Here is a 13,577-nt window from a genome sequence, read left to right on the forward strand (position 1 = left end):
TGAAAACAGCTAGAAGGTGAAGCATTCCCAACATAATTCAGCGTTGACTTATCCCATGGTATAAAGATGCTTGTTGTAGAAACAAGATGCCAGAATTTCATCCATAGAGAGAGGCCCAATCAGAAACTCCAGAATGACTTTGAGAAGGGTTTTCCCAGTCATTTCTTCAGGAGCCTGTAAGTGCCTGACTTGATGCTGCTTTGCTGCTGCTGGCTATCTGCTGTCCTACTGGGAAGCTTCACTCTTACCAGAGAGAAACACTCTGCCCTGCCTGATACTCTCAGATAGGAACTCCAGCTAGCTGCCTCAATGGGGCTTCCTCAGTCCTTTCTCTGGGAAGCTGAAAGTACCTAATCTGATGTCATGTCTGCTGCATGTGACTTGCTCTCTCTCTTCCCTGTTCTCTCAATTGGACTGCTCCAGTCATTCTGCCAGATGTTGTGAGTGTCCATTTGATGTTTGCTATCTGCTGCTTGTTATTTGTTCTTCAGCTATTGTAAATCATTTGCTAGATAGAATATGCACATTCCAAAACTTCTTACTGTTGTCTGCTCCACTGTAAGCCTAATGCTCCTAAAGTCCTACAACTTAGAAAGCTAAGCACATAAAGCCCCTTCATACACAGTAACTAAATAGAAGTTCAGGGTCCTTGCTCTCTTGGCACCCACCACAGCTTCTGAGGAAGGAATACCTACTACCTACGTCTGCGATATGCTCAAGAGCAGCATGAACTAAAATACTTGAGACAAATTCACATGCTGAGGGCAGGTGTAAATGACACAGTCTCACTGAGCTGCAACAGACTTATGCATTCCAAACTTACACCCAGGTTTGCCAGGTGACTTCCTAGTGCCCTTCCTCTGAGGGTAGGATGTAGCTCTCCAGTTCTCCAGTTCTAGAGTTAACAGTACACAAACTTAAACAAGTCTTCAAAAAGCCTTACCATGTTTCAACCTGATCTTTTAGAATTCTGCCATTACCCAGAGCTAGCTGAACTTGTCCAGTAAACCAAAGAAGGTTGAGAGAATCATAGATTTAAGTCCAGATTAAATCAACTAACTTCCAGCTAGCCCTCTGACATTAGGAGAAATAGGCTACTGATATTGGAATTTGAGTAGTTACTATATAGCAATGTCAATGGATACATAAACCTACCACTACTACAGTTAAAAAATTAAATTTTTGTAGTACTGAGGAATGAACCCAAGACCCTGATTCTAACAGACCAATATTCTACAACTGAGCTAAATCTTTGTCCCTATCAGTATTTTTAAACAAAGAAGTAAATACAAGGGAAACATTTCTGAACAATTAAAAGATTTTTTTCAGACTGTTCAAATCCCCTAAGGAGACATCTTTGTTTGGCATAAGCTGCATAGGGGCAGAACTCTTGAGTATTTGTCTCCAATGATATATGATGGATGGAAGGATCAGCAGACCCTGGAGAAGACAGTACCTGTGGGCCCACAGACTGTAGTCCAATCACACATCACGGTAGGATCAGCAGACCCTGGAGAAGACAGTACCCATGGACACAAAGACTGTAGTCCAATCACACATCATGGTAGGATCATCAGACCCTGGAGAAGACAGTACCCATGGACACACAGACTGCAGTCTGATCATATATGATGGAGGAATCAACAGATATTGGAGAAGACAGTAATCACGGGCTCACAGACTGCCATTTACCAGTAATCTCTGATACAGAACTTCATACATAGGATGATCTTTTTCTTTCAATAAGACTAGCTCTCCAGGTGAGCTGGCCCTGCCTTTCACCAGCTGTCACGAGAGTAGGCCTTGCACCTTGCCTAGGCAGCACAGTAGAGCTAGTCCTAGTCGAGGAGGCACAGGTAAGCCAGCCCTGAGGGTGAGAGCACAGGAGAGCTGGCCCCACCACTTGTCTGCTGTGAGGTGGCATGGGTTAGGGGTGATGCCCCCTCCCCCTTGCTACCAGCAGTAGCTAGGAGAGCTGGCCTTGGGGCCATGACAGGAGGGGAGATAGCCCTACCCTCTCACTGACTGTAGCACTTGGGAGAACAAGCCCTGCACTTCGACTGGGCAGCACATGGAACTTGCTCTGGAGGCATGGGCGTGGGTGAGCAGACCCCTAGGGCATAAGAGCTGACCCTGCCTTATGCTGATGGCAGCATTGAGTGCCCTAGTTAAAGCAGTGTTGGAGAGCTAGTCCTGGTGGTATCTGGAAGGAGAGCTCAGTTATCATCATGCAGGCCCAGATCCAGGCTCCGAATTGGCCTACCCCCAAATCTATGTCATCTGCAAATGGTCCAGATGTGTGAAAGGGCCAGTCCTGCTTTCCAGAGCTGCAGGCTCTCCATGACACAGGGCAACAACAGGATAAATGGGAGGAGTCCCAGTGATGATCCAATATTGATGGTGTCACAGAAGCCAGAAATCTCGAACCAGACCATTGACTCGTTGCAGTGAACATTTGCAAGTGAAGATGTGTGGACAGAGGGATATACTGTGGGACACACTGACACACTACAGCTTCCACGGTGAGATGTTTTCTACGCTTCGTTTTTGTTACTTCTGTTTTATGTTTGTGTGTGCTGTTTTGGAGGGGGAGGTTGCAGGAGTGAAGGGCTGATATGAGGTGACAGGCAGGTGAGCAGGACTGGAGTGCATGATATCAAACTCACAAAGAATCAATAAAAAGTAAAAAAAAGGGGGGGGAGAATAGCTCTCAATATTAAACACAGTCAATCAGTAAGTCTTCCAACTTGAACAAAACACATGCACAAGAGTCTTAAGTAAGAAATCAAAATATATAGTTCTGATGTGAGACATTCATCCAGAACAACTATTATACAAATACCTAGTTTTTCTTAGGCTTGTCAGCATCACTCAGGCATACATCTTTCCTTAAGGGTCTCTGAAGAACTGTTTGTATAATTTATCTTACTCCTTTCTGATCAATGGCTTAATTCTCAAGTAAGAATCCTGGCAAGAATATGGATTTAATTCCTGATAAACAACGAATTCAGTTTAGAATTCAACATTATGGCTGTTAAATATAAGATCTGACAGCCTAATTACAGCATTTCTCTGGACTTTAGTTCACACTTTTATCATAGCAAATTCTAATGCTATTCTTTTTCCTCAAGCTGTCTACTAAATCCAGAGAATTTCAACTTGTTTTTATCTTTCTGCAGCAAGAGCAGTGTGGCTGTAAAGCTGCCCAAGAGTCCAGCAGAGTCTTGAGGACCAGAGATGAAGATCTCAACCAGTCTTCAATAGTCAACTCCTGAGACTCTGTCCCTGCATCAGTAGTTACAGTAAAGGTCTCCAACTCAGGAGCTGCTCATACCTGGGCACAGGTAATTGTCTGCACCCGTAACTAGGTGATGGAGATGGTGATAACGTAATTATTTACCTCAGAGCTGCTGAAGTCTGAGAAGTAGGTAAGAGGCATATGAAGGTGTGATGAGCACAGGCCTATGGTAATGGAAATGGCACAGAGGAAAAGAAGGACAAAGAGAGTTTGCCCTGCAGCCTAGATAACCAACCCTGTTCCTGAGCATCTGGTGCCTGCAACTGCTTCTGGTACCAACTTCTGTACAAATCACTTCTTTTCTATCAGCCAACAGAAACAGTTTTGGCTAGCTAAAGTAGAAAAGGAATTTTAAAGTCTGTGAGTAGCTGAAAAAAAACTTCAACGGTGAAACTTGTATTCAGAGAAAAAAAGAGACAAGGATGGGCAAATAGGCAAAATCAAATAGTTATCTACAGTACTAAAAGGTAACAATGAGACAAAATGAAGCCAGTGGAGGGATGCAGCACGCTGCCTTAGGATGGACGGGACAGACAGCCATGTGCACTCGCTCTATCTGAAGAGGAAGAGGAGCAGACACACAGTAGAGGAACACTAGGCAGTGAGGTGAGAACAAGTCAGGTGTGTGTGGTAAGTTTACGAAAGGAAGGCACAGAGGCAAACACAGCTAAAAAGGGCATCTTTGTCCAAGGCCCACAACTTGAAAATCCAGTTGTCCAAATAAAAAACTGCAAGTTTCTCCTATCAGTCTTCAAAAGGCTTCCAGCCACAGGTATGAATGCCCACACAACTGGCCACCGAAGCCAGTTTAAAAGCAAGGAAAGCACATGACTCTACAAATAGGTTAAGAACAAGCAAGTGGAGATGTGACCAAGCCAATCAGCAAACAAATGATGAAGCTACTAAAGACAGGCCACACATCTCTCTCCCATAATTACAATAAAGCTGTACATTATGGCTCAAGGTGCCATAAACACATGATGGCCACTGACTCTTTTATTCTTTATAGTAATTCCACTGAGAAGCACACCATAACCCACATTTCACAGAGGAGGAAGATGTGGTTTGGAGAAGTTGTGGCATGTCTGAGCCTTTTGGGTTCATCCAAGTGTATGTGACATCAGCTGAGAGTCTAGAGAGATGGTCTCAGCAGTTAGACCAGTTGTTCTTGCAGAGAACCTGGGTTTGATTCCCAGCACACACATGGCAGCTCATAACCATCCATAACTCTAGTTCCAGGAGATCCAATACCCTCTTCTGGCCTCTACAGACACAATCATACATGTATGGCACATATATGTACAAAGGCAAAACATACATATAAACTAAACTAAATATAAAAGGTTTTAAGGCGGGATTATCACCTGTAAATATGAAAGAGGAACCTGCATTGGATGTTTCACTAGGCAGCACATCTTCCATTGCTTCAACTATCTCTGCCTGTATTGAAGTCAGAACGTAGCCTGGTTAAGTTATGGACAACTAAGTGCAGTTTATAAACATCAGGGGAAAATCAGAAACCTTCAAAGTCAATTGAGAGTTACTTTTTCACAATTGAACTCAGTATAGTCACACCATACGTAAATATATATCAAAATTAGATCTCAATTTTAACTGCTAAATTCAAATCCTCCCACAAGGGTGTGCCATGCTTATTTTTTCATTTTTGGTTTTTGTTTTTGGTTTATTGTTGTTGTTCTACTAGGTCAGGAATACTCTCTTCTCCACAGCATCTTACTTCACTAGTTCAGCTGTGGTTTCTTTCCATTATTTCATTACTCAAGTGTTGTTGAGCCCAATATTAAAGGAACAAGCAGCTCATCTTCTCACATGCATAGAAAGAAGCAGCTGAGTGGGAAGCACTCTTCCATTCACCCCCACAGTGAAGTCAAAGACTTGAGTTAATAGCAAGTCATTTCCAAGCCACTCCAGAGCTTCTGGCTTCAGCTTGTTTTCTGAACTTTATCTCTCTTATTCCACTATTCCATGACCCATTTATTCTGTCAGCACACTTTATTTTGACCTATTATATACACAGTACTGTCCTACAGGAGAAGATAACTAAACAACTCCTGCTTTTGTAGAAGGAAACAGACAGGGAACGGAATGGTGAGTATGTGAGTCAACAGCGCGACAGCTAGCAGTCCCTGGTATGAAGAACACCGAAGCAGATTAGGTACAAAGCAAGGGCTGCCATGGAAGGGCTGGTCTTTGAGAAGAGACTGGAGTGGATCGAACGGCTAGAGTCAGAGAGGAGTGATGTGGAGACTAAACTAGTAAAGAATCTCTTGGTAAAACAAGCACTTCGGATTCTTCCTCTGCACACATTGAAGCTGTGAAGATAAAATCCCCCTTCTCATGGCCTCTGCTCATCTGCATCCATTCATTCCTGAACCTACAAGTTTTGTTTCTTTTCCTGACGTGTCAGGTTGAAGGTGCTCAATGTCTAACCAAGAAGGAAGACCAAACTTGGATCAGAGGACAAAGGGCCTATTTACCCTTCCAGAAGACTATGACCTCCTTTGTGAAATCTTGGCAGCAGCCAAGGACATGAGACTGGCAAGAGATACTCCAGTAAGAAAGAACACACCTCCACATTGCCCCAGAGTGAACAGAAGGCTCCACGAGCACTCTCCACTGTGCTGCAGAGATACCAACTTCCTACAGCGGTGTCGGTTACTAACACTCAGTCTAATAGCAAATGAGTACTGTGTGTCCTCTCACAGATGCAAACCTTGCTCAGTGAGTGGATATCCGCACTTCCTGAGAAGGAGGACCACACAGTACCAGACTGCAAGGCAGGGCTACTACAGCTCTGCCCCAGACTCTGTAATGTGCCACTTTCTAAGTAAATCACACCAGGAAAAATACAGGCCCTGGCGACTGAAAATTAATAACCACACTTGCATTTTACCAAGTCATGGTAGTAAAAGAATCCAGAAATTATGCTTTCAATAACAGAGAAATAGCTTGTATTGGAGAAGCCTGCCAGCAGATTTGAAAATAGTTTTCTAGACAAAACATTAAAGGCAATTCTTAGGCAGTTTAGAAGAGCTAATGCAGACAGCATACAAAATTGGGAGAGCAGCTTAGGATGTAAGGGAAGAATCTTCACTAAGTAAAATCCCGCTCCCCAAAAGAAGGTCTCTCAGGACCAAGTGTGTAAGTGCACACCTTTACTCTCAGCACTGGGGATACAGAGGTGGGGAGGGGGAACTCTGAGAGTTTAAGGCCAGTTTGATCTATATAGTGAGTTCCAGGATAGTCAGAGATATGTAATATAAACAGACCATTATGAAAAAAATTAAAGTGTAGGGTCTCTCTACACTTTATATAACTGAGGCTAGCCCTGATCTCACAATCGTCGTGATTCAGCTTCCTGAGTGGTGGGATTACAGGTGTGCCACCAGGCCAGGGGAAGTCCCCCTCCCCCATACACAGTTTCCATCTTGGAAATAAACTCTAGTCCGATTAGTTCCAGACAGCTTACATTCAAGTGGGAAACAAGCTCTAGCAGCTACAGGAATCTGTGGGTGCAGCCGAAGCTACAGAAAATGGCTAGAAAGTAAAGAAAATCTTGAGAAAAATGTAGTCACAAGGGACAGTGGAAGCTTGCTATCAACTACAAGAACTTTTTTCTAGGTATGACCAAGAGAATGGCCAAGAAGCAGGTCAGAGGTCACAGGCGAAAGCCACAAGGGAATAGTGATACTATTCCATGATGCTGCATACTGCCTGGAATTTGCACTTTGAGAAAAGTTTGAAAACACAAATGCACTCCAAAGCCTTGATCCAATGAAAGTGTTCTTTCCAGGCAAGACAGAGACATAATAGAAAAATAAGAGAGGAAAGAATTTGTTAATGTAGACACAACACTGTACGGTCTGTTAAAGTGGTGATCATGGAGAGCAAGTGGATCCATCCAGAGGAATAACAAACTCCAACAACAGTACATATGTGTGCTAACATGTTTCCCACCTCTCAATTTGTTTAAAAGATATATGACCACTTAAAGTAAAACATCATGTTCTACATGTTGAACAGAAGACATCAAAGTAAGTATGTGTGACAAGGCACACAGAGTTTGGGGAACTGGTCTAGGGTCAGTCTGTGTATGTTGCCATAAACTTTATGCATGCAGTTTCCACAGAAGTAAACCTGCAAACACAACACAGCAATAAGAAGCCAAGAAAGAAAGTAAAATGGGATACTAGGAAAAGGTTTCATTATCTTAGAAGCAGACAATAAGGGGAGAATACTAATAACACCACCAAAAATGATATGCAAAGCAAACCCAAAGCACAGCGTCGCAACTTACAAACTGACTGGAAATCATAATTAGTGTAAGCTGAAAATGCAAAACACACCATCAAGTGAAATCTTAATGTAAAAGCCTAGATGCTGTCTTCAAGAATGCACTTTCAGTATCATGACTGATGGGCCGAAGGCCAACTGACGGGAAAGACAGGCAATACAGTATACAAGGGAGTACGGGAAAGCTGGACTCGATGTGAGCATATCAGACAAGACAAACTCCACAGCGCAACACAGGTGAGAGTCACTGAGGCCAACGGGAAGGTATAAAGATCCCAAATACGTATGTGCCTGCAAACTGATAGAGCGAAAGTTCAACAAAGGCAAACCCACAGCAGCCATGACTGAGGACTCCCATGTCTCTTAGAAGCTGAAGGCACCGTGAGAAGAAGGTAACACTGCAGTTCCAGCACATGGAGAGTTTTTACTGTATACACACAGTAAAAACTGTAAATTAACGTTTACAGACTTAAAAATAAAATCAGTGCCCTTCAAATTTCAAGACCAGATTCCAGAGAAACTTTTCTCTTAGACACTTGTAAACAAAATGCTTCCAAGCCCAGCTAATCAGTCTAGTGTTTTCTCTGAATGCTCTACTATGTCTGGAGACTTGGAGCAGCTACAGCAGATTACGGATCTGAGCAGTTGGCTTTGAGGAGGTAATGACAAGGTAGCTGGGGAAAAGAGGTACACAGGAGAGGGAGGTGACCACTCCTTTGCTTTTTATTTTATTTTATTTTATTACTTAAGAAGAGAGAGAATTACTGTATTTAATGTCAATTAAAAGATAAAGTAGGGAAAGAGGGTGAAGAGAGCAGATGTGAGAAGGAAGGTGAGTTCCTAGGAAGGTGGAGGGTGAGAAGAACCAGAGCCTCGATGGAGAGATTGTCCAGAAGCTAGAAGAAAGACATCTCTTCTCCTGTATGTAACCAACAGAAAGGAAGAGAAACCAGGTCTTGGGTATGCTGGACCATGGTAAGCTGGAGGAATTCTGATCCAATGGGTTTTGGTTTCTCCAATGGAGGCTAAAGCATCTTCTAAGAGAAGATATGGGACAGAGGATTTCAGAGAGCAGAAAATGACTGAAACTACACTGAGGAAAGACAAGTTCACCAAAGACAGTGAGGAAGGTGCTGGGTAGTGCTGACAGGCCAGCTGAGCTTGGAACCCACATGCTCGAATCACAGTGCACATGTACACAGATAAAAAAAGATAAGAACCAAGATACTGAAGTATCTAGTAAGATCCAAGAATACCTTTAACAAGACTAGCTGAGAAAGCAGCTACAAGACCGAGTGACTGCAGCACAGGTGGTCAGTGAGTGAATTTGGTCACAATGGATTTGTTGACCAAATGGAGTTACAGCAAGGAGGGCTCTACCAGTTCAACCAGGATGAACACAAAGTATTCCACTAATGTCACCGAGGATTGTTCTGGACTTCTGTTCATTTCATTTTACAAAGGTTTTAAAGAACTGCATAAAATCTACAGTAATTTTATTAGAATGTTCTTATATGTGTCCAATTGTCACTAATTACATTAACACTATCATCCTGCATCCCTGCTTCTCATTCTGGTACCCATTTTCAGATAGCTCAGTGGACAGATGATATATATTTCCTGAATCTCAGCAGCTGCCTATTTTCTTCTCAGCAGCTGCCTATTTTCTTCACTACAATGTCAAATATACACAATTCAGTTGGATAAATACCACATAGAGATGAGGAAGTAACACTTTCTAATTCTAGAGAGTTGAATTTTAATTCTAAAAAGTATTTGTGTGTGTATGCGCATGTGTGTGTGTGTGTGTGTGTGTGTGTGTGTGTGTGTGTGTGTGTGTGTGTGTTATATATACATGTATATAAGTGCTTACAGAGGCCAGAATAGGCATCAGATGTTCTGGAGTTGGAATTCCAAGTGGGTGTGAGCTGCTTGACATAGGTGCTGGGAATCAAAGTCAAGTTCTCTGCAAGAGTAATGAGTACTCTTAAACACTGAGTCATCTCTCCAGCCCCAGTGACTTTTCCAAAAAAGAAAACCAGAAAACTACTCCAATTAAACATCCTTCTGAATGACAGAACAGTGAGAGAAGCAACTTCACATGGTTTCCAGAGCAGAGAACTACAGAAGTTTGAGTAACTAAACACAAAGGAAAATTCAGGAAACTGAAATGTCAAATTTTGTACTTCATAGTAAAGGAGAAATAATAACTAGAAAAACAAACCTTAGATCTCTCAGTGTAGAAGACTACTCCTTACCTCAAGATAAATCTTCAGTAGGCTGAGGACAGAGAGAGGGGAGAGAGAGAGGGAGAAAGGGAGAGAGAGAGAGAGAGAGAGAGAGAGAGAGAGAGAGAGAGAGAATAGAAGTACTTGAGGAAGCACATAACTGGCTTTTCTGTTTGTGTGTTCATGTGTTTTGCTTCATGTTTGAAATGTCTAGGTGTGACAGAAAGCAGATGCCATAAAAATAAAATTTAAGATCATTAACTTTAAAACACTGGATGGACAATATCTTTGTCTTGCTGTACCCTACGCTGGTGTGCAGTTCTATGTCCCCTATCATGTTGAGAGTAAAGGCAGAATAGTGTCCAGCGCTGATCTAAGAAACAAAACAAAAACTCTCCTTATAGCAAAAGTACAAATTAATAAGCTGAGAAAAACTAATTGCAAGATACTGGGCAGATGGTTGATTTTCTAATACAAAGCTTCGTTGATTCTATCAAAGCGCTCAGTGACAAGAGGAGGTAAGCAGAGGACATCATGAATAGCTTGAAAAGGAGCTATGCTTGATTTTTAGGTTTCTGAGGACAGCTAGTCATGACACGGATAGCTGTACACAGAAGCTGAAGTGGATAACCACAGCTGTTAGGTTAGTGAAGATCAAATTTAGAGAACGTTAGGAGAACGTTAGCTGGTAACAGTATACTACAATTGGGGAGGTAATCTTTACATTATCAATTTTATATCTGGTTATTTCCACTACAGACATAATCACAGGCACACCTAAAGACAAATGTTCTGAAGGCACTTACTGCAGCACCGTCTCTGAAAAAGGGAGAAGCAGCATGAGCATCTACCAACGGGAACTGGCTCTGTGTGGATGGCATGTCCTTATACGTGTGCATATGCATGAGCAAACATCAGTGCAAACGCTTCAGGAAGCACAGGTCCCTCCAGACAGTTCCTCAGAGACAAAATGTGAGTAATGACCTCTAGGGACAGAAGCTAGGAGTCATAGAAACACTGGAGCTCACAAATACTTTATTTTTCTGTTGTACATTTCAAATATATATGTTGTTATTCTAACAATGTATATTAATCAGTATAATTAAAAGATGATTATAAAAGTATTTTTAAGACAATGGACTGAGGTGAGGAGGAACAAGAGGGATCAAGTGGGGTTGGGGTAGAGGCAGCAAACTGAGAGAACTAGAATCAGTGAAGGGACATCTCTGGGATGTACTAGAAACCTTCCTCAAGGGAAACTCCCAGGAATCTGAGGGTGACCCTAACTAAGACTCCCAGCAATGGGGGGCACAGAACCTGAAACGGCCATCTCTTATAACCAGAAAAGACTTCCAATGGAGAAACTGGGACACCAACCCAGCTACAAAACTTTAGATCCACAATTTTTCCTGCCTACAAGATATGCAGGGGTAAAGATGGAGCAGAAATTGAGGGAACAGCCAACCAATGACTGGCCCAACTTAAGACCCATGCTGTGAGAGAGAGCCTACCCCAACACTATTATTTATATTCTGCTACACTTAGAGACTGGAGCCTAGCATAACTGTTATCAGATAGGCTTCACCCAGCAACTGATAGAAACAGATGCAGAGACCCCCAGTCAAACATTAGAAGGAGCTTGGGGAATCCTATGGAATAGCAGGATGAAGGATTGAAGGAACCAGAGAGGTCAAGGACACCACAAGAAAACCTACAGAATCAACCAGCCTGGCCCATAGGGGCTCATAGAGTGTGAACTGCCAACCAGACCATACAAGGGACTGACCTAGGCCCTCTGCACATGTGTAACAGATGTGCAGCTTAGTCTTCATGTGAGACTCCTAACAGGGAGCAAGAGCTGTCTTGTGGGGAGCCAACAGAAGGCGGCTATCATCCTTGCAGCCATCTTGAACCATATACCCTGACAAGAGACTTGTTTTCAACAGCCTACAACAGCTGAGCACACTCTGATAACATTTTGTTTTATATACCCAGGATTTTCCCTTGGGTGTGTGTGACTTAAGAAGTGAGACTTATAAAAGGCGAGAGGCAAACAGAAGAGGGGACTGGAAAACTTGGATCTCGAAGGCACTAGGGACTAGGAACTAGGGACTAGGAACTCGAGACTTGGAACTTGGACTAGGAACAAGGGACTTGGAAAGAGAGAAGAAGAGAGACTTGAGAATAAACAGGACTGAATCACACTCTGTCTGGTCTCCATTCTTCACATCTGCCCTCACTCTCTCTCTCTTGCTGAACCCTGACTCACGGAACGGAGCAGCAGTACAAGCCAGGACAATTTAGCCCCCAAAGCTTGGGGAGGTGTGGGCCCTAACAATTTTGGGCCCCAAGCTTTTGGCAGTGCGGGTTCCAACATTTGGCAGAGCAGTCCCCGACACTGTCTCTGACTCTGTTGCCTGCCTCTGGATCCCTTTCCCCTAACTGAACTGCCTTGCCTAGCCACAATAAAAGATTTGCCTAGTCCTACCACAAGTTGATATGCTAAGGCAGGTTGATATCCATGGGAGGCCTCCCCTTTTCTCAGAAGAAAGGGAGGATGAGGATGGAAGATACAGGGAGGATGAGAGGGAGGGACTGGAAGGAGAAGGGAGGGGAAGATTCAATTGGGATGAAAGTAAATCTTTTAAAAAATTGAAAAAAAAAAATGTGTGTAGGAGCCAGGCAGTGGTGGTGCATGCCTTTAATCCCAGCACTTGGGAGGCAGAGGCAGGTGGATTTCTGAGTTCGAGGCCAGCCTGGTCTACAGAGTGAGTTCCAGGACAGCCAGGACTACATAGAGAAACCCTGTCTCAAAAAACCAAAAAAAAAAAAAAAAAAAAAAAAAAAGTGTGTAGGAGACACCCAAGTTCCCCATCCTGGTCACATTGGCCCAGGGCTGCCAGAAAGAAGCCATCTAAGCGACCACCCGGGCTTGCTGTGGGCACCACAATGATGCATGAATGTGTGCTGAAGAAATGTGAATGTGTGAGAAAGATGGAGCACTCGGTGGAGAGGCGGGAGAGACAGTGAAGCCAAGGGGTTCATACACCTTGGCTAGGAGAAAGCTGGACTGGGGACCAGACAACAGTGAGGAACAGGCGGATATGAGGAGCCCGCATAACTGCCTGAGGCCATGGGATGTCCTGGCCTGCCTGGGCTGCTGCCAAGGGCCATGGCTGGGTCCATGATCCTGTTGCAACTGGGATCTGTGTGGATGTCTGTGGCCTGAGTTACCAGCAAAGGCCGTGGGATATCCATGATTGGGGCTGCCACTTGAAACCATGTGGATTTCTGAGGGCTGTGTTGCCATAGGGAACATGCTTATTTGGAGTGGCCTGCATTGCCACCTGAAGCCATGGTAACACTCTGGCCCCTGCTGCAGCCAGGGAGCCAAGGTCCTAATGTAGCTGGGGTCTGTGTTGATATCTGAGGCTCCTGTTATCACCAAAGGCCATGCATGTTCCTGGTCTGGGCTGCCATTCAAAGCCATGTTGATGTCTCAGCACTGTGCTGATCTGGCCCTATTCCTCACTTGAGGTGGGAGAGCTAGCCCAGGGTCATGAGAGTGGGAGAGCTGTCCTGCCCCTCACCAGCTGCATCACTTGGGAGAGTAGGCCCTATACCTCACCTGGGCAGCTCAGTAAAGGTAGCCCTGGTGACAAAGGTGATGATGAGCTGGGCATGAGAGTGAGAAGCTGCCCAGTGCTGAAGAGCTGGCCCTGGTGGTGTGGGTGTGG

General features: G+C 43.9%; 1 protein-coding gene across 6 annotated transcripts in view; it reads right to left on the bottom strand.

The window, feature by feature from the left end:
* Mark1 (microtubule affinity regulating kinase 1) overlaps positions 1-13,577 on the bottom strand; it is a 110,411-nt gene that overhangs the window by 58,136 nt on the left and 38,698 nt on the right. For 2 of the 6 annotated variants that reach the window (XM_076941577.1, XM_076941576.1), the window contains exon 1: positions 10,647-10,781. The exons of 2 other annotated variants lie outside the window; for them this stretch is intronic. In XM_076941577.1, coding sequence (XP_076797692.1) covers positions 10,647-10,745 — 99 coding nt within the window. In that variant the 5' untranslated portion in view covers positions 10,746-10,781. Of the gene's footprint in view, positions 1-10,646; positions 10,782-13,577 lie in introns of those variants that run through there. 2 more of the 6 variants (XM_076941575.1, XM_076941574.1) reach the window with 1 other exon arrangement.

This window comes from Arvicanthis niloticus, chromosome 10 (genome assembly GCF_011762505.2).
Source record: "Arvicanthis niloticus isolate mArvNil1 chromosome 10, mArvNil1.pat.X, whole genome shotgun sequence".
Classification (NCBI taxonomy): domain Eukaryota; kingdom Metazoa; phylum Chordata; class Mammalia; order Rodentia; family Muridae; genus Arvicanthis; species Arvicanthis niloticus.